Source organism: Ranitomeya variabilis, chromosome 2, assembly GCF_051348905.1.
Source record: "Ranitomeya variabilis isolate aRanVar5 chromosome 2, aRanVar5.hap1, whole genome shotgun sequence".
Classification (NCBI taxonomy): Eukaryota; Metazoa; Chordata; class Amphibia; order Anura; family Dendrobatidae; genus Ranitomeya; species Ranitomeya variabilis.
Genome location: NC_135233.1, coordinates 1094363236 through 1094384239, shown reverse-complemented (window position 1 = coordinate 1094384239; position 21004 = coordinate 1094363236). Strand labels below are relative to the sequence as shown.

At 41.2% G+C, this 21004-nt stretch overlaps 1 protein-coding gene across 1 annotated transcript in view; it reads right to left on the bottom strand.

The window, feature by feature from the left end:
* The window catches only part of SCARA5 (scavenger receptor class A member 5), a 323038-nt gene that overhangs the window by 110969 nt on the left and 191065 nt on the right, over window positions 1-21004 (bottom strand). The window contains exons 5-6 of the mRNA XM_077291789.1: window positions 8440-8520; window positions 606-704 (exon numbers count right to left, since the gene is read on the bottom strand). Coding sequence (XP_077147904.1) covers window positions 606-704; window positions 8440-8520 — 180 coding nt within the window. The remainder of the gene's footprint in view (window positions 1-605; window positions 705-8439; window positions 8521-21004) is intronic.

Sequence of the window (21004 nt, the reverse complement as noted above, 5' to 3'; positions counted from 1 at the left end):
AGTATACCTGAATGGTTATGCAACAAGGTGTTGAAGTTTGATATCACCACTCGGAAGGACAAGAAAACCCAAGACTTGCTTTCTCCACTAGTGAAGCCTTTGCTGATATTTGACCCCTCTCTGCCTTCAACCCCAAAGATCCATTGCTTAAAACATATGGTGATTATGATTGACATGGTGCCAATCTGGAGATGGAGGGACCGAGGTGGTCCATCAGCTGCACAGAGGAGCAGACAAGGTACGGGTCAGGGTTGCCAACTTGATTTTTCGGCACACCTCATCAAAAAATCACAGACAGTCGACATTTTTATGGACACATTGTAAAACTGTAATAAATTATTAAGATTTTTAGTGATACATGTCTGCAGCAGAAAACCCTGATACCCCGACATCAGCTGCATAAACTGAATTGTGAAATTATGAGAATTACAGCCGCAATATTCCGTACGAGCTTCTCCAGCTTCAAAGAAATCACGGACGCATCAAAGTTTTATTGCGGACAATGGAAAAAAGTGCCTGATTTTACTTCTGAACGTCTGGCGACCACTGGACACTCAGATCAAGGTCACAAAGGGAAAACAGGAAAGAAAAGGAAGACCACCTACCTCTAAGTCCACGAAGACCCATACTACCAGGAAGACCGATGTCGCCCTGGTCTCCTTTCTGACCAGGCAAACCAGGAAGACCTCTCTCACCCGGAAGACCTGTAAAATATGAAAAGAAAGGAGTATGGGACAAGAAAGGAAGGACGGAACGAAGGAGGGAAGGAAGGAACAAGGAAGAAAGAAAATGGGGGAAAGGAATTAATGAAAGAAGAAATTAAGGGTGTCAAAGAAGGAAGGAAAAAGGGCATGAAGGAGAAAAAGAGGGAAGAAAACAAAGGAAGGAACAAGGAAGAAAGAAAAAGAAGTAATGAAAGAAGGGAAGAAGGGAAGAAGAGAATTAAAAAAAGAAAAGAAAAAAGTAATGAAAGAAAGTAAGGAGGAAAAGAGGAAAGAAGGAGGAAATGACAAAAGGAAGGAAAAAGGAAAAGGAAGGAAAGGAAGTAACAAAAGTAACAAAAAAAGAAAGGGGGAAAGGACATGATGAGAAAAAGAAGGGAAGAAGGTAGGCATGTTGGAAGGAAGAAGGGAAGTAAAGAAAGAGGGAAGGAAGGAACAAGGATGAAATGAAAAGAGGGAAAGGAATACATTAAATACGGAAGGGAGTTAGGAATGGAATGAAAAAATAAAAGGAATGAAAAAGGGAAAGAAGGAAAATAAGGAGAAACAAGAAAGAAAGGAAAATAAGTAATGAAAGAAGGAAGGAAGGGAGAAAGTCAATAAAGGAAGGAAAGAAGGGAGAGGAAAGGAAACAAGGAGGAAAAGAGGGAAGGAGAACAAGGAAGGAAGGGAGAGGGGGAATAAAGGAAGAAAAGAGCAAAAGAGAAAAGGAAGGAGGGAAGGAAGCAAGGAAAAAGGGAGGAAAGAAGGAATAAGTAAGAAATTGAAGGAGGGAAAGGAAGTATCAAAAGAAGGAAAGATGGAATGATAGCAGAAAGGGAGAAAAGAAGCAAGGAGAGAAGGATGGGAGGAAGGGATTGAAGGAGGGAAGTATGTAAAAAAAAAGAAACGAGGAAGGAAGTAGGGACCGATGGAAAGAATGAAATGAAGAAGGAAGGAAGGATGAAAGGAAGGAGGAAAGGATAGAGTATAGGAAAGAAGAAAGGGAGAGATGAAAGAAAGGAAGGTCCATGGGGGAAATGAAGAAAAGCGGAGAGGAAGGAGGGAAGGGAGGGACAATAAAATAGGGAAGAAGGAAGGAAGAAAATTAAGTAAGAAAAAAGAGAAACAATGAAAGAAAGAAGGGAAATTAACAAAAAATAGAAAGAATAAATTAAAGAAAGCAAGGATAGAAAGAAATGAAGAAGGAGAAAGGGATTTCATTAGATACAGTTTAAACATTCTAACAAATATTTATTTGAGACAGAAACGAGTTCCTACAAGTTTTCACTGCACTTCCCCCACTCGTCTTGGCAACTCCTACATTGAAAATTACCCAATAGGTGGCGATGATGAGCAGAAGAGAAAGCTCCTCCTGGGGTAAAGAGGGTCAGCTCTTTGTATTGTGCGTCCTAAGTGCCCCTAAAGGAGCTAAGAATCACTCGCAGGTGACCCGGATTGTACTTAGGTTCCATTATCACCTTGGTTTGGTTCTTACGCTGCTGTACTATGCGCCACAAATCAGTGCAGAAATCTCACTGAAAAGTCAATGACGATAATATAGAAGCTGGAAAGAGGATTCCCCACATTATACAGAATAACAATGACCCGCTGATGTCTGAGGGCGAATGTGACTAAGATTTAACCTCAGAAACATCACAACTGAAAGAGGATTCTGTGCTGGAAGAATAAGAACAGAACATTGCACTGAGCACAAAGTCTGCAAAATCAGTGATTACAGAAGCCGCAGAGAATAGATAAGTGGTGTCAGCTGCAGTATTATAGTAGTTATATTCTTGTACGTAGGAGCAGTATTATAGTAGTTATATTCTTGTACATAGGAGCAGTATTATAGTACTTATATTCTTGTATATAGGACTAGTATTATAGTAGTTATATTCTTGTACATAGGGGCAGTATTATAGTAGTTATATTCTTGTACATAGGAGCAGTATTATAGTAGTTATATTCTTGTACATAGGGGGCAGTATTATAGTAGTTATATTCTTGTACATAGGGGCAGTATTATAGTAGTTATATTCTTGTACATAGGGGCAGTATTATAGTAGTTATATTCTTGTACATAGGAGCAGTATTATAGTAGTTATATTCTTGTACATAGGGGCAGTATTATAGTAGTTATATTCTTGTACATAGGAGCAGTATTATAGTAGTTATATTCTTGTACATAGGAGCAGTATTATAGTAGTTATATTCTTGTACATAGGGGCAGTATTATAGTAGTTATATTCTTGTACATAGGAGCAGTATTATAGTAGTTATATTCTTGTATATAGGGGGCAGTATTATAGTAGTTATATTCTTGTACATAGGGGCAGTATTATAGTAGTTATATTCTTGTATATAGGAGCAGTATTATAGTAGTTATATTCTTGTACATAGGGGCAGTATTATAGTAGTTATATTCTTGTACATAGAGGCAGTATTATAGTAGTTATATTCTTGTACATAGGGAGCAGTATTATAGTAGTTATATTCTTGTACATACGGGGCAGTATTATAGTAGTTATATTCTTGTACATAGAGGCAGTATTATAGTAGTTATATTCTTGTACATAGAGGCAGTATTATAGTAGTTATATTCTTGTACATAGGAGCAGTATTATAGTAGTTATATTCTTGTACATACGGGGCAGTATTATAGTAGTTATATTCTTGTACATAGAGGCAGTATTATAGTAGTTATATTCTTGTACATAGAGGCAGTATTATAGTAGTTATATTCTTGTACATAGGAGCAGTATTATAGTAGCTATATTCCTGTACATAGGAGCAGTATTATAGTAGTTATATTCTTGTACATAGGAGCAGTATTATAGTAATTATATTCCTGTACATAGGAGCAGAATTATAGTAGTTATATTCTTGTACTTAGGGGCAGTATTATAGTAGTTATATTCTTGTACATAGGAGCAGTATTATAGTAGTTATATTCTTGTACTTAGGGGCAGTATTATAGTAGTTATATTCTTGTACTTAGGGGCAGTATTATAGTAGTTATATTCTTGTACTTAGGGGCAGTATTATAGTAGTTATATTCTTGTACTTAGGGGCAGTATTATAGTAGTTATATTCTTGTACATAGGAGCAGTATTATAGTAGTTATATTCTTATACATAGAGGCAGTATTATAGTAGTTATATTCTTGTACATAGGAGCAGTATTATAGTAATTATATTCCTGTACATAGGAGCAGTATTATAGTAGTTATATTCTTGTACTTAGGGGCAGTATTATAGTAGTTATATTCTTGTATATAGGGGCAGTATTATAGTAGTTATATTCTTGTACATAGGGGCAGTATTATAGTAGTTATATTCTTGTACATAGGGGGGAGTATTATAGTAGTTATATTCTTGTACATAGGGGCAGTATTATAGTAGTTATATTCTTGTATATAGGGGCAGTATTATAGTAGTTATATTCTTGTATATAGGAGCAGTATTATAGTAGTTATATTCTTGTATATAGGGGCAGTATTATAGTAGTTATATTCTTGTACATAGGGGGGAGTATTATAGTAGTTATATTCTTGTACATAGGGGCAGTATTATAGTAGTTATATTCTTGTACATAGAGGCAGTATTATAGTAGTTATATTCTTGTACATAGGAGCAGTATTATAGTAATTATATTCCTGTACATAGGAGCAGTATTATAGTAGTTATATTCTTGTACATAGGGGGGAGTATTATAGTAGTTATATTCTTGTACATAGGGGCAGTATTATAGTAGTTATATTCTTGTATATAGGGGCAGTATTATAGTAGTTATATTCTTGTACATAGGAGCAGTATTATAGTAGTTATATACTTGTACATAGGGGCAGTATTATAGTAGTTATATTCTTGTACATAGGAGCAGTATTATAGTAGTTATATACTTGTACATAGGGGCAGTATTATAGTAGTTATATTCTTGTACATAGGGGCAGTATTATAGTAGTTATATTCTTGTACATAGGGGCAGTATTATAGTAGTTATATTCTTGTACATACGGGGCAGTATTATAGTAGTTATATTCTTGTACATAGAGGCAGTATTATAGTAGTTATATTCTTGTATATAGGAGCAGTATTATAGTAGTTATATTCTTGTACATAGGGGCAGTATTATAGTAGTTATATTCTTGTACATAGAGGCAGTATTATAGTAGTTATATTCTTGTACATAGGGAGCAGTATTATAGTAGTTATATTCTTGTACATACGGGGCAGTATTATAGTAGTTATATTCTTGTACATAGAGGCAGTATTATAGTAGTTATATTCTTGTACATAGAGGCAGTATTATAGTAGTTATATTCTTGTACATAGGAGCAGTATTATAGTAGTTATATTCTTGTACATACGGGGCAGTATTATAGTAGTTATATTCTTGTACATAGAGGCAGTATTATAGTAGTTATATTCTTGTACATAGAGGCAGTATTATAGTAGTTATATTCTTGTACATAGGAGCAGTATTATAGTAGCTATATTCTTGTACATAGGAGCAGTATTATAGTAGTTATATTCTTGTACATAGGAGCAGTATTATAGTAATTATATTCCTGTACATAGGAGCAGAATTATAGTAGTTATATTCTTGTACTTAGGGGCAGTATTATAGTAGTTATATTCTTGTACATAGGAGCAGTATTATAGTAGTTATATTCTTGTACTTAGGGGCAGTATTATAGTAGTTATATTCTTGTACTTAGGGGCAGTATTATAGTAGTTATATTCTTGTACTTAGGGGCAGTATTATAGTAGTTATATTCTTGTACTTAGGGGCAGTATTATAGTAGTTATATTCTTGTACATAGGAGCAGTATTATAGTAGTTATATTCTTATACATAGAGGCAGTATTATAGTAGTTATATTCTTGTACATAGGAGCAGTATTATAGTAATTATATTCCTGTACATAGGAGCAGTATTATAGTAGTTATATTCTTGTACTTAGGGGCAGTATTATAGTAGTTATATTCTTGTATATAGGGGCAGTATTATAGTAGTTATATTCTTGTACATAGGGGCAGTATTATAGTAGTTATATTCTTGTACATAGGGGGGAGTATTATAGTAGTTATATTCTTGTACATAGGGGCAGTATTATAGTAGTTATATTCTTGTATATAGGGGCAGTATTATAGTAGTTATATTCTTGTATATAGGAGCAGTATTATAGTAGTTATATTCTTGTATATAGGGGCAGTATTATAGTAGTTATATTCTTGTACATAGGGGGGAGTATTATAGTAGTTATATTCTTGTACATAGGGGCAGTATTATAGTAGTTATATTCTTGTACATAGAGGCAGTATTATAGTAGTTATATTCTTGTACATAGGAGCAGTATTATAGTAATTATATTCCTGTACATAGGAGCAGTATTATAGTAGTTATATTCTTGTACATAGGGGGGAGTATTATAGTAGTTATATTCTTGTACATAGGGGCAGTATTATAGTAGTTATATTCTTGTACATAGGGGCAGTATTATAGTAGTTATATTCTTGTACATAGGGGCAGTATTATAGTAGTTATATTCTTGTACACAGGAGCAGTATTATAGTAGTTATATTCTTGTACATAGGAGCAGTATAATAGTAGTTATATTCTTGTACATAGGGGGCAGTATTATAGTAGTTATATTCTTGTACATAGGAGCAGTATTTTAGTAGTTATATTCTTGTACATAGGAGCAGTATTATAGTAGTTATATTCTTGTACATAGGAGCAGTATTATAGTAGTTATATTCTTGTACATAGGAGCAGTATTATAGTAGTTATATTCTTGTACATAGGGGGCAGTATTATAGTAGTTATATTCTTTTACATAGGGGGCAGTATTATAGTAGTTATATTCTTGTACATAGGGGCAGTATTATAGTAGTTATATTCTTGTACATAGGAGCAGTATTATAGTAGTTATATTCTTGTACATAGGGGACAGTATTATAGTAGTTATATTCTTGTACATAGGGGCAGTATTACAGTAGTTACATTCTGGTACATAGGGAGCTGTATTATAGCAGTTATATTCTTGTACATAGGAACAGTATTATAGTAGTTATATTCTTGTACATAGGGGCAGTATTATAGTAGTTATATTCTTGTACATAGGGGCAGTATTATAGTAGTTATATTCTTGTACATAGGAGCAGTATTATAGTAGTTATATTCTTGTACATAGGGGGCAGTATTATATTAGTTATATTCTTGTACATAGGGGGCAGTATTATAGTAGTTATATTCTTGTATATAGGGGCAGTATTATAGAAGTTATATTCTTGTATATAGGGGGCAGTAGTATTATATCTACACATGTATCAAATTAATGAATTTGAGTTTACAGTTGTAGAGATCTCTTTCCATGACAAGTCAAACATTATTAGATGATGATCTTTACACGACAGTTTGTTGAACATTAATACAAAGGGTTTTAGTCTGGATCACTGAACATCCCTAAAATGTACAATGTTGTTAATTACAGTATTTCTCTAAGGGCATTATAACCCGTGATAGATATACAGACAGACAGGTAGATAGATGGTTGTTCTTGCTCTTCTCCATGTACTGTATATGGATGGTAAACCTTCAGAACGTTCATGGTTTTGGAAGGGTCACTGATAATTTTCTTTCATTACTGTGGATTACTCGCGGGGTGAATGCCTCCTCAGATACAGGGACCAGGATGATTGATGTGATTCTCACATGTGGAAGCAGTTTAGTGTTTGTTGTAATTTTACACAAGGTTCAGATCATGCAGAGATTATGATGGACGTGAAATGTTGGAATAAACAATGTGTTGGGTCCAAGGGTAGAATGAGCATCGAGATGAGATAATGATCTGCGGGAGGACAAGTGATGAAAAGGCTGCAGACAAGGTGAGAACAGAACGTCAGCGGCGTCCATAAGGGTTAAAATAATCTTGAGGAACCTTCTATTCTCGTCTACACGTGTTATTCCAGAATACGGTAAGGTATCAGTGAGATTCATTTATACTGATGTCTCTAGTGTTTCATAAGACCAGGCAAAGGTCCTCTTTTCCCTTCCTTGGTCCTATGTGGACCTCACCCTTTGTACCCAATGCCAATGAGGAATGGGTGATACCTCGGGAGGGTCGAGAGCCTTATGGTTAAGAGCCGAGTTCTTTGATATGCATAGACCACGGCGCCCCCTTTTTATTGTGCTTTGCTTAAAGTTTCCGTACTCTTCTGGCCCCATGGTTTCAGGCTATACTCGTTTTCCATTGTTATTTTAGGAAATTGACAGGGGTCTACACATGGGCATGAATGCGGCCAAATTCATTGTTGTTTACAGGAAAAGTGAAATACTCGGCCAATTTATCAATTTTCAGAAATTACAAATGGACATCATCTTTCATTGTTTAGTCAGAATGAAGGCAGGAGGCTCAAGGTATCAAATTATGAGGTTGTCAACATCAACAGAAGGTTTCATAGTCAACTACTTGGGTTAAAACATTATAGATAAGTGGACAAGTATCCATAAATAGGATAAATTCGACACTTATTGGCAAGGCTTAGTGCAGAGTCCGACTGATGCCAAAGGTAAGAGACTGGTTTTCTATTATGTACTCTGGTTTTCGACTTTTCTAATGTCATGTTAAAGACACCGTTTTGTCCAACAAGAAGGTTGTTGTGGCTCCTCCATACACACAGATTGTTTAATATGATGGGAATTCAGCAAACATTTCCAGTTGTTGTTACCTCTTAACCCAGGAAGTCCGGAAACGCCAGGTTCTCCTTCCATTCCTTCATGACCTTGTTCTCCCTTTGGCCCTGGTGGACCTAGAAAAGAAAGCAAATTGTGGGCACAGGTAAAGAATATTCAGCAAAATGTCATGTTTCTTAGGTAGAAGAAACAACAGGTGTTTTAGGTACAGCTACATTATCAATTTTAACAAAGATGTCCACGATGGAACCGATACTAAGATTTGGCAATTACAGTACACGGCCCGTGGGAGTAAAATTCAAGATAACATCTGTATTACATAGCTGGAAACAGATCACCTCCTCCTCCCTCTCTCTGCGCAGAGACCTCTGTTCATTACACAGAGCACGCTCCACGCTCTCCTCTAGAAGGTAATAGGTTGTGTTCTTTCATAAGTTGCCTATACCTATAGGATTCATTGATTTAATGTGTAAGGAATAGCCCGATACAGGAGATGTTGGAAGAAAGGAAGGTCAGATATGCTGGATTTTAGCATCAGCAGCGGACGGACATATGGCGCGTCTTTCCAGACCGCAGCATGTCTATTTATCTTACAAGACTTGTGGCATCGATGACTTGGACCCTCCAATTCAGTTATTTTTCCTCTGTCCATGGCCTACCTCTGCGCAGTACCCATGTACCGGCCAAGCCAGTATTACTTCACCATCTTTTCCAGGTCTGGCCTACACATTGCCTCAGCCCTAAAACTTCTCCTTTACTGTCTCATGGTCCTCAGAAACCCATAGCTATTCGTACCTGGGCTCCCAGACATACCTTTCTGTCCTCTCCACTTTCCAGGACATTAAAGATGTCTTGGCCGTGGTTTGGATCCAACCTGCAACTTCTCAGTCGAGTTGAAAGCTTGCTACCTATGTCTGTTTCCTTCCACACACACCAAATCTGAACTTTATTCTCCCAGTTACCGACTTCTCCTCTCTTCAACTCACTCCTACTTATCTGTAACAACACCCAGGGGTATAGTTCAGGAATGGAGGTGGTAGTGGCCATCTAACCTCTTGGGCCCCTATGCGGCTGCACAGGTTGCACCAATGTCATGTCTGCCCACCTGCCTACTTTCCCAAAACTTTCACAAAAAAATTAAGTACAATATGTGGGGTTAACATGAACCATAAAATCACCAAACTCTGCAACAAGGTGAAGAAATATCAGTATATCATGCAGCAGCATAGGAAAGAAAGAAATCTCTTCTGGGGTTCACAAAAAAGTTTTCACACCTTCTCCCAAAACATTAGCAATGGCTAAGCAGTGTGAACACTAGACAGTCATACACGATGCTTCCAGGTTAACTTCTTTCTTTCCATTTTTAGTTTGTAATATTTCTTTCAGTACCATCAAAAAAAAGAATGTACGCACAACCTACTGACAGTTATAATGCTTGACATGGGATCCAAGGGGTAGTATCACTCCTTGTGGAGAGTAACATGCCAGTGTAAGGAGACTTATAGGTCATGCAGTGCACCCTTGGGAAATCTGATCTCTTGTTTTGCACACTCTTGAGAAGCAAACACCCCAAAACAAGTGTCTGCAACTAGAGTGTCTGTTTTTAGTGTCCTAAAATTCACTTTTTAGGATTGCTACTTGCAGCAGGTGGTACTAGAGTTCTAGTCCTCTTCCTCTCTGAAGAGACAGTTTGCACAATGCTTGTCAGGAAGATTTTTGCATTATTTTTGGCCTTATAATTGTCCTATGTTGAAACCTGCTCCTCCATCTATGATGTGTTTATCTGAATTTTCCCTCCCTGGTAACATAATCCCAGTCTCTCCCGGAGAGTGAAGGTCAGAAGAAGTAAAGTGAAGGCACCTTGGCATCCCGAGATGGGAAACCTATCTGTCTTTATCAGAAAAACACTCTTCTCTTTCTCTTGTGGTCTTTTTGACTGTTGGGAAGTAAACAGCGCTCCCCGACTGACGACATGCCCTGTCATAATGTGAGCACCAAAGTGATGTCTCTGGCAGAACATCTGTAACCACAGTGTGCAGCAATCACAAGGGTTGGAAGAGTTTTGCTCCAGCTACGAACGCACGTGGACGCAGCGGGACGTACGGGCGGGAATGCTCGGTGGTGAAGGGAAGTATTGTACAACGTCTACCATTCTAATCTCACATGGGCTGAGAATTGAGTCAGGAAGAAATGGAGTGTGGGGGGGATGACTGCAAATGATAAGACAGGACGGGGACTTTATGAAGTTTTTGACTAAGGGCCTCCACCAACATTGATCCAACCGGACGTCTACTAGATCCAAAGCTGTCTGCCATGAACAAGAGTAACGCATCTTCCAATATCCAGAATTCGACCTCCCGGATTTTCATCTCTTAGCCCGAGTAAAAGCAGTTGCAAAAAGTTGACTTTTACTTGGGAGGTCAACGATTCTGTGTGGTACTAAAGGACGACCGGTCGTGTGGCTTTTTAACTAAACTAAGAGTTGAAGGGGCTTTTTTTTGGTATAGAGTTTCCTCAATCTGGGATGGTGTATAATAACCATCCATCACCATGGGCCATTTCTAGAAATTGCCTCAATTCCCACATACAAAAATGGCAATAACAAGTTCAGGACCGGGCATTTTTAAAATTTAGCATTTTCATCCAAGAGCAATAACTTTTTTTATTTTACCATCAACCTAGCCGTGCAAAGGATTATTTGCTGTGGGACTGGTTGTCATTTTCAGTGACACTTTACCATAAAATGGACTAAAAAATGAGAAAAAAAAATCCAAGTGGAGCGAAACCATCAGAATTTTTTTATTCCACCATTGTATATTAATTACATTTTTATTTTTACAAAGATCATTGGTATAAAAGATTATCCAGGTCAGTACAATTATGGCGATATCAGACCTGCACAGTTTTCTTGTATTCAAGTTGTGATTTTTTATTTAATTTATTTATTTATTTATTTTAAGTTTGTTTGTGTCACCATTTTTTGTGACCCGTACCGTTTTTATTTTTCTACCTTTCGAATTGTTATTTTATTGATACCATTTTTGGGATCTATGGATGAAGAGCTGTAACTCAAAAACTGCAATTCTCGTTTTTTGATTCTGGCTTTTTTTCATCACATCGTTAATTGTATGGGTTGATTAATTTTATAGTTTGATAGCTCACACTTTTACGCATGCGGCGATACCAAATATGTTTTTTTTTTTTTATTTATTCATTTTATACTGGGAAAAGGAAGTTACATTTTTTATTAATATATACACTCACTGGCCACTTTATTAGGTACACCTGTCCAACTTCTTGTTAACACTTAATTTCTAATCAGCCAATCACATGGCGGCAACTCAGTGCATTTAGGCATGTAGACATGGTCAAGACAATCTCCTGCAGTTCAAACCGAGCATCAGTATGGGGAAGAAAGGTGATTTGAGTGCCTTTGAACGTGGCATGGTTGTTGGTGCCAGAAGGGCTGGTCTGAGTATTTCAGAAACTGCTGATCTACTGGATTTTCACGCACAACCATCTCTAGGGTTTACAGAGAATGGTCCGAAAAAGAAAAAAAATTCAGTGAGCGGCAGTTCTGTGGGCGGAAATGCCTTGTTGATGCCAGAGGTCAGAGGAGAATGGGCAGACTGGTTCGAGCTGATAGAAAGGCAACAGTGACTCAAATCGCCACCCGTTACAACCAAGGTAGGCCTAAGAGCATCTCTGAACGCACAGTGCGTCGAACTTTGAGGCAGATGGGCTACAGCAGCAGAAGACCACACCGGGTACCACTCCTTTCAGCTAAGAACAGGAAACTGAGGCTACAATTTGTACAAGCTCATCGAAATTGGACAGTAGAAGATTGGAAAAACGTTGCTTGGTCTGATGAGTCTCGATTTCTGCTGCGACATTCGGATGGTAGGGTCAGAATTTGGCGTAAACAACATGAAAGCATGGATCCATCCTGCCTTGTATGGAGCATCTTTGGGATGTGCAGCCGACAAATCTGCGGCAACTGTGTGATGCCATCATGTCAATATGGACCAAAATCTCTGAGGAATGCTTCCAGCACCTTGTTGAATCTATGCCACGAAGAATTGAGGCAGTTCTGAAGGCAAAAGGGGTCCTGTTATGATTTTCCCAATGGCAGGGAAATCAAAAATAACAAACGGACTAGCTCTCGGGTGATGGAAACTAAAGTGACCGTGACCTGAACCTGACACAACACTGGAAGTAGCCGGGGAGTGTTTCCTACGATGCCCTAGACACCACGCGCCAGCCGGAGATCTAACTACCCCTATCAGAGGAATATACAGGCCTGCCTTACCTCCAGAGATGAACCCCAAAAGGAGATAGCAGGCCCCCACAAATATTGACGGTGAGTCAAGAGGAAAAGACATACGTAGGATGAACAGCAGATTTAGCACAGTGAGGTCCGCTTACTAGATAGCAGAAGTACAGGAAAGAGTTACTTCACGGTCAACTTCAAAACACAACTCAAAAACACCATCCTGAAATTACTTTAAAACTCCAGTGACAACTCATGCCACTGGAGTGGCAATTTCAGTCCACGAGAGCTTCCAGCTGCAGAGAGTCACATTGCAGATAGCTGGACAAAAAATAACATTAACAAGGAACAAAATTCAACTTAGCTGAACTGGAACTTGAGGCAGGAGAATGCAACAGAATGCTACTGATACATTGTTGGCCGGCATCGGACCAGCAGCCAAGCAGCCTTAAATAGGAAACTCCCCTAATGGGTGTCAACAGGTGATCAAGGATAGAAGAAGGCAAATAAGTGGCAATACCATAAAACACCACCGGGGGAGCCCACAAACAGAATTCACAACAGTACCCCCCCCTTAAGGAGGGGGCACCGAACCCTCACCAGAACCACCAGGGCGATCTGGATGAGCACTATGGAATGCACGAACCAAATCAGGAGCATGAACATCAGATGCTGTCACCCAAGAATTATCCTCCTGACCATAGCCTTTCCACTTAACCAGATACTGAAGTTTCCGTCTGGAAACACGGGAGTCCAAGATCTTTTCTACCACATACTCCAACTCACCCTCAACCAGCACAGGAGCAGGAGGATCAGCAGACGGAACAACCGGCACCTCATACCTCCGCAATAATGACCGATGAAAAACATTATGAATAGTAAAAGATGCTGGGAGGTCCAAATATTCTGACTCATGGATATGTAGAACGCAGTGGTGCCTGGATAGGCCTCTCTTTTCGGGCGCTTCCGTATTCACCTGTACTCACGTTCATACCGATTTATCAGATAGCTTAACTCAGCCACGATCTCATGTAAGAAGACTCCAGGAAAAGAGGATTGCTTTAACTGAAATTCTTGTATTATGATGAAAGTAGCAGGTAAAAAGGAATATTCAACAGAGGACATGTAATAGGATGCATACAGATATGGGGATGATGACAAAATGGAGAATAAGGGCGTGAACAAACATACATCACAGGACTACAGTGAGAGAGTTGGGACAAAATAAAGGGAAAGGCAAACTTCTGCCTAGAAAGAAGGATAGAACACAAGCAATGCAAACAGTGAATGATTTCCCAAGTCGTGGGACATGACACTCCCCGTCTGAAATCCTTGGATTTCACGATGTCCGTAATTTTTCGAAGTCGTTCAAACCTGAAAAAACAAGAGGAAGAAAACATGCATGCAATAATAAACATAAAAGATTTTTAAGTCCAACTCGTTGTTGTTGACCCGTAGATCACACCGAAAGATAAGTTCAAGTATATAAAACCCATCTTCAGATTGGGGAAGCCGCAAACATGCAAACTCTTCCACCAACCCAGAATCCAATGGGAATGTTAAGGGTTCAATCCAATGGAAAATGTCAACATTCAATAAACTGGGGAATGAGGAGGAATGCTCCCCGCCGTGAACAACGTCCAGGAGCATGTTCAGTTCATGTGATGTCCTCCTTTCGTAGAAGCAGCACGAGTTCAGTGACCGGGCGGAAGAAGGTTCGGGTAGAGCCCCCTTTTGTCACCTTAACTTCTACCTTACGAGTCTTTCCGTCCTCACCGGGTAGGACTTTGGTGATAAGTCCCATTGGCCAGTCATTACGATGAGCCTCTTTGTCCTTTAAGAGAACAAGGTCTCCTTCTTGGAGATTGGGACTGGGTGTCTGCCATTTGTGACGGTTTTGAAGCAAGTGCAAATATTCGGTCTTCCAGCGATGCCAAAACACATTAGCCAGGTGTTGAACTTGTCTCCACTGACGTTTGTAAATGTCCTTGTTATCGAAATTCCCAGGTGGGACTGTAGCGGCTCCAATCTTCTGTGTAAGGAGTGTAGCTGGAGTAAGTATCGTTGGAGCATCGGGGTCGGATGATACTGGAACCAAAGGTCTAGCATTTATTATGGCTGACACTTCTGCGAGGAAGGTGACCAGAACTTCATGAGTAAGGGGAAGTTTATGGTCCAGCAACATGGAGTCGAGGATCCTTCGTGCAACACCAATCATGCGTTCCCAAGATCCACCCATGTGTGAAGAGTGTGGAGGGTTGAATACCCAAGTGCATCCATTGTCGGACAAGAAGTTGTCAAACTGCAGTTCCTTGCAGGCTCCTACAAAGTTTGTGCCGCAGTCGGACCGGAGTTGTTTGGCAGGTCCCCGGATGGAAAAGAATCTTCTTAGGGCATTGATGAAGCTGGAGGTATCCATGGATTCAATAACCTCGATGTGAACTGCACGGATACTGAGACAGGTGAATAGGACAGCCCATCGCTTACTGTTCGCGGCTCCTCCACGGGTTTTCCTGGTAACAACCGACCATGGCCCGAAGACGTCTACACCAACATATGAAAACGGTTGGTCCATGCTCAGTCGATCTGCTGGGAGGTTCGCCATTTGTTGTTGTTGGTGTTTTCCTCGTAACCTTCGACACTTGACACATCTATGGAGAACTGAAGAGACGCACCTCTTCATTCCCATGATCCACAAGCCAGCAGACCTGATGGCACCTTCAGTAAGATGTCTGCCTTGGTGCTGTACTCGTTCGTGATAGTGCCGAATCAACAGAGTAGTGACGTGATGTCGACCTGGAATGATGATAGGGTTCTGCTCCTTATCGTATAGGTCTGATTTACTTAAACGTCCTCCCACTCTTAGAAACTTGAGATGATCGACTACTGGATTCAAGTCGAGTAGAGTGCTGTTTTTGGACACGCTGACTCCCTTGGTAATACTGCCAATCTCATGTGAATATTCTTCTTGTTGCACACACCTGATGATAACTTGTTCAGCATGGTCTATGTCGTCGGCAGTAAGACGACTCTTACACACGTGCCAACCATGGCACCCTGAGGGCTTGTCCTTTGTAAAACAGCGAGCAATGTGAATGAGACGAGCTACAGTTCGTACAACGGAGGACCAGCTTGAAAAGCGTTCAAAACGATGAGACTTCAAACCTTGCCTAGATGTCATTGAAGTATAGTGAGCAGAGATAGTTTGTCTTATCTCCTTGTCAGATTCTGGTTCCACCAGCTCATAAGCATTTTTGGTGTTGTTCGCACAGAAATCTTCGTACAGGAGACTGGGAGGCGTCAACCACATGTTGTCACCAAGCTTAGAAGCCGCTGCGAGTCTTGTACCTCGGTCGGCTGGGTTTAAATCGGTGGAGATGTGATGCCACTGCTCAGGGGTAGAAAAACTTCTGATGCGCTCAACTCTGTTGCTCACATATGTATAGAACTGCTTTGTTTGGTTGTGAATGTACCCGAGTACCACCCTGCTGTCAGTGTAGAAAGTAAAGGAATCAATTGTAATGTCCATTTCGTCTTGTACAACTTTAGCAATTTCTACTGCCAATACCGCAGCACAAAGCTCGAGTCTGGGTACAGAGTGTGCAGGCTTTGGAGTTAATTTGGCTTTACCCAGGATGAAACCACAGTGTACCTTGTTAGCTCCTAAGGTCATCAGATAAGCTACTGCGGCTATGGCTTCTGTAGATGCGTCAGAGAAAATATGGACTTCTCTTCTGATTGCAGTCGAAGGTGATCTTGGAGAATAACAACGTGGGACTTGGAGTTGCTCTAAGAACTTCAGAGACTTCTTCCACGCCTCCCACCTTTGCTGTTTCTGAGTTGGGAGCGGGGTGTCCCAATCCGTGTTCTCGGCCGTAAGCTGTCTTAACAGTATCTTGCCTTGAATAGTGATGGGTGCTACAAACCCGAGAGGATCATAGATGCTATTTATGACAGATAGGACTCCTCGTTTGGTAAAGGGTTTGTCATAGGGTGACACTTGGAAAGTGAAGGTGTCCCGTTTGATATCCCACAGTAGACCAAGGCTGCGCTGTGTTGGAGGAACATCGGAACCCAAGTTGAGGTCCTTTAGGTTTGTGGCATGGTCCTCAGATGGAAACGCGTTCATTACCTCTTGACTGTTAGAGATAATCTTGTGGAGTCTGAGGTTTGATGTGGATAGCATTTCCTGTGTTCTGGAGAGTAGGTCAATTGCATCTTCGCTTGTGGGCAAGGACTTGAGCCCATCGTCCACGTAGAAGTTCTTCTCTACAAATTGCCGAGCATCGGAACCGTACTCTCTCTCACCTTCCTGGGCTGTCCGTCTCAGTCCATAGATCGCCACAGCAGGTGAGGGACTGTTGCCGAAGACATGGACCTTCATCCGGTAGTCTATGACCTGATTGTTGACATTGTTGTCTTTGTGCCATAGGAACCTAAGATAGTTTCTGTTGTCTTCTTTTACAATGAAGCAATGAAACATCTGCTGAATGTCGGCCATTATGGCAACAGGTTCTTGTCTGAAGCGGATCAATACTCCAAGGAGGCTGTTGTTCAGGTTGGGCCCAGTTAGGAGCAGGTTATTGAGAGAGAGGCCTTCAAACTGAGCACTGGAGTCAAACACCACTCTGATCTGATTAGGCTTGCGAGGGTGATAGACACCAAAGGATGGAAGATACCAACATTCTTCTCCCTCCCTCAGTGGTGGCGCAGGTTCAGCATGATTTCTGTCAAAGATGTTCTGCATAAAGTCAATGAAATGCTTCTCCATCTCTGGTTTCCTCTTTAGGGTACGCTTTAAGGATGAGAACCTTGCAGTTGCTTGCTGCAGGTTGTTCGGCAACCTCACTCTTGGGAAACGAAAGGGTAAAGGAGCTACCCAACTGTTGGAGTCGTCTTGAACAAATTCTTTATCCATAACCTTTATAAATTCTTTATCTTCCCTTGTGGGTGCCAACTTGTTGTCATTACTTGTGGAATCGAACACTGATGACCCGAGGTTTTCTTCCCAGGACTGGAGTGTGTTCATGTTGTTGAAGGATTCCTGTTGCCACTTGGTGTTGCTCACTTTCTCTTTCACCCAGTAGTGATGTGGGCATGGTTGGAAATGGGTGCTGCGACCATTTGACAAAATGTGTGTCTTGTAAGAGGAGATGTTGTTAGGTCTCTTCATCTTGTGTATGCAAACATTGCCTATGATTACCCAGCCTAGATCTAAGCGTTGGGCAAATGGTGCATCGTGTGGTCCATTAATTTGCTGACGCACCTTGTGCAGCCGGAGGATGTCTCTGCCTAGCAGAATCAGGATATCTGCACTGTTGTTGAGGGCTGGTATCTTGTTTGCTATCCCCTTGAGATGTTGGTGATGAAGAGCAGCCTCTGGCGTTGGGATCTCTTCTCGATTGGATGGAATCTGGTTGCACTCGACCAGTGTAGGTAACGGTATCTCGACGGTGTTCTCAAGAGATGTCGCTGTAAGACCACTGGCCCTTCTCCCATAAACCTCTGTAACACCACTGCAGGTACCTAAGGTGTAAGGGTAGGCATTTCCCTTTAAGTTAAACATATCAAAGAGTTCTGACCTTGCAAGTGATCGGTTGCTCTGATCATCCAGAAGGACGTACACCTTCACGGCTTTCTCTGGGTGACCGTTGGGATATACGTTCACCAGGCAAATCTTCGCACAGGACTTGTCCCAGAGGTCTTCTCCGCAGACTTCTGTGCATGAAGAAGATATTGTGGTATGGCTTGCAGTTTGAGCTGCGTCCTCCCCGCCATGGCTCGTGGTGGGGGAAGGAGTAAGTGTAGAGTCAGGACGGAATGGGTGGAGTGCTTGTACGTGGTCCTCACTGTCACACTCCATGCACTTAATTGTAGTTTTACAGTCTTTAGCAAGGTGTTCAGTAGAAGCACAACATCTGTAGCATACCCCGAACCTCTTTAGAAGCTCCTTGCGTTCCTGGAGCGGTTTCTTCCTGAAGCCGATGCACTTTTTTAAGGGATGTGGCTTCTTGTGGATGGGACATTCACGATTTGGGTTCTCTATCTTTTCACCTTTGTTACTCTTGTCTGGGGCTGGTGTTGGTAAGGGAAGAATATCCGTCTTCTTCACTGACACTGGACCTCTGCGGTTTCTGTCGTTCGAGCGTGCACTGACGTATTTAGAAGGAGGTGAAGCTGGGCCACTGGATTCTTGGTAAGAAAAGCTTGGGTCGTTCTTGCGCTCTGCCACGTCTTTTATAAACTCACAGAAGTAGGAGAATGGAGGAAATGACACTTGATGGTCTTTCTTGTATTTTGACCCTAGTGTAGTCCACCTTTCTTGCACGTTGTACGGTAGCTTGGAGATAATGGGATTTACTCCACGAGCAGTGTCCAGGTAGCTGAGGCCAGGTAGGTGGGTGTCTGCCTTGGCCAGCTGGAGCTCTAACAGCAAGTCACTGAGCTCTAGGAACTTTGAACTGTCCTTGCTTGATATCTTTGGAAAACTCTGTAGACGCTTGAACAGTGCATTCTCTATGGCTTCTGGACTGCCAAAGTTTTTCTCTAGTCTTTCCCATGCAGCCATGAGACCAGCCATTGGATTACTGATATGTACAGACCTGAGTCTCTTGACACGCTCTGTGGATTGTGGTCCTAGCCATCTGATTAGCAGGTCCAGCTCTTCGGCAGCAGTGATGCCGAGGTCACTAGTTACGGTTCTAAAGGCATTTTTCCAACCTCTGTAATTTTCAGGTTGGTCGTCAAACCTTGTGAGACCGGTTTTAGTAAGTTCGCGGCGAATCATGTACCTTGCGAAGTCGGACATGTCTGTTCTTTCTGACTTAGGATGCACGAATGTGGGCTGAGCGGTGTTGTACATAGGAATGGAGACGTCTTGGACTTGAAACGTGGGTAAGTATGGAGTGGCATATGCATTTAGTCCAGCAACCGGTTTGGTGGGTATAGTCTCTGCTACATGCGGAGCTGGCACTGTGCGGTTGTCGAGAGTATAATGACCTGCCGGTATATTTGGTTGCGTGTAGATAATAGCCTGTGGAGTTTGATGAGATGCAGGGTCTTGGCGCATACTGGAATACGAAGGAAGTTCAAGTTTGGGAGCATTGTGCTGACCTTGAGTGTAGGGTTCTGTAAGTTGATCGGCATCCTGGTGTCCTGGAGAAGCATGAACGCCATCAGAAGTGTTAGTGATGATCTGCGGTTCGCCATTTTGGCTTAGCACGTAGTCTCTTGTGCGTTCAATAGGGTCCTCCGCCTCCACTTCACACAAACTGATGCTGTCTCTTTGACTCCCACTGATAGCTCGCTCCAGGATCCTTAACTCCGCCATGGCTGTTGCGTGCTCACATTCCTTCTCCAGAGCTTCCTTGCGTGCTGCATCCGCATCCATTTCTGCTCTCTTTTGTGCTGTGGCTGCTTCTATTTCTGCTCTCTTTTGTGCTGTGGCTGCGTCCATATCTGCTCTCCTTTGCGCAAAGGCTGCTTGTATCTTAGACGTTTCTGCCTTAGCACGTGCCCTTATAAGCTGCTGGCTGAGAGTGGAATATTTTGATGAACTTGACCTAGATGAGCGTTTTGAGTGCTTAGACGATTTGGATGAGCGAGATGATGCATCTGGTGTCCGTGCAATTTTAGCCTCTATCTTTGTCTTAATGTCGCGTACGGTGCAGTCCCTTTCAGAATTAAGCTGCTGGAAACTTTGCAATTCTTTTAAAGTCTCTGGCAGATTCAGTTTTTTCAGGAGAGTAATGTATTGGTCAGTCTTCTCCATATACATTTGGTATGCTGTGCATAATTGTTCTAGGGCTCCCTCAAGTGGTAACTCATGAGAAGCAGGCCTTGATACAGTGTCTATGTGACTCAGCACTTTCTCCCACAGTGAAGACACATCACTATATACAACACATTTTTCAGTCTCTAAATTCTCCATGACTTTCCATGTAGGTTTAACTGTACGTTTTCCTCTTTCACTAGCTGGTGGATGGGGATCTGGGTCTCTGTCCTGTGTTTGTAAGTCTGGTAGGGACATTGTATTCCTTGCTTCAGACATGATTTGCTTGCAGGCAGGAAGAGTGGATGATGAGGGTTATACTTCTCACTGTTTATCTGCAGTGTGTGCTTCTATGCACGCTGGGGTCTGGCTGGGAACTGGGTTACTGTGTATCTGGGAAATGTCCTTTTCCACTGAGGTTCAGCACAGACCTTGAGTTACTGTCTCTGAAGGCAGGCTATTCCTTTTTACTATTCTGACTCATGGATATGTAGAACGCAGTGGTGCCTGGATAGGCCTCTCTTTTCGGGCGCTTCCGTATTCACCTGTACTCACGTTC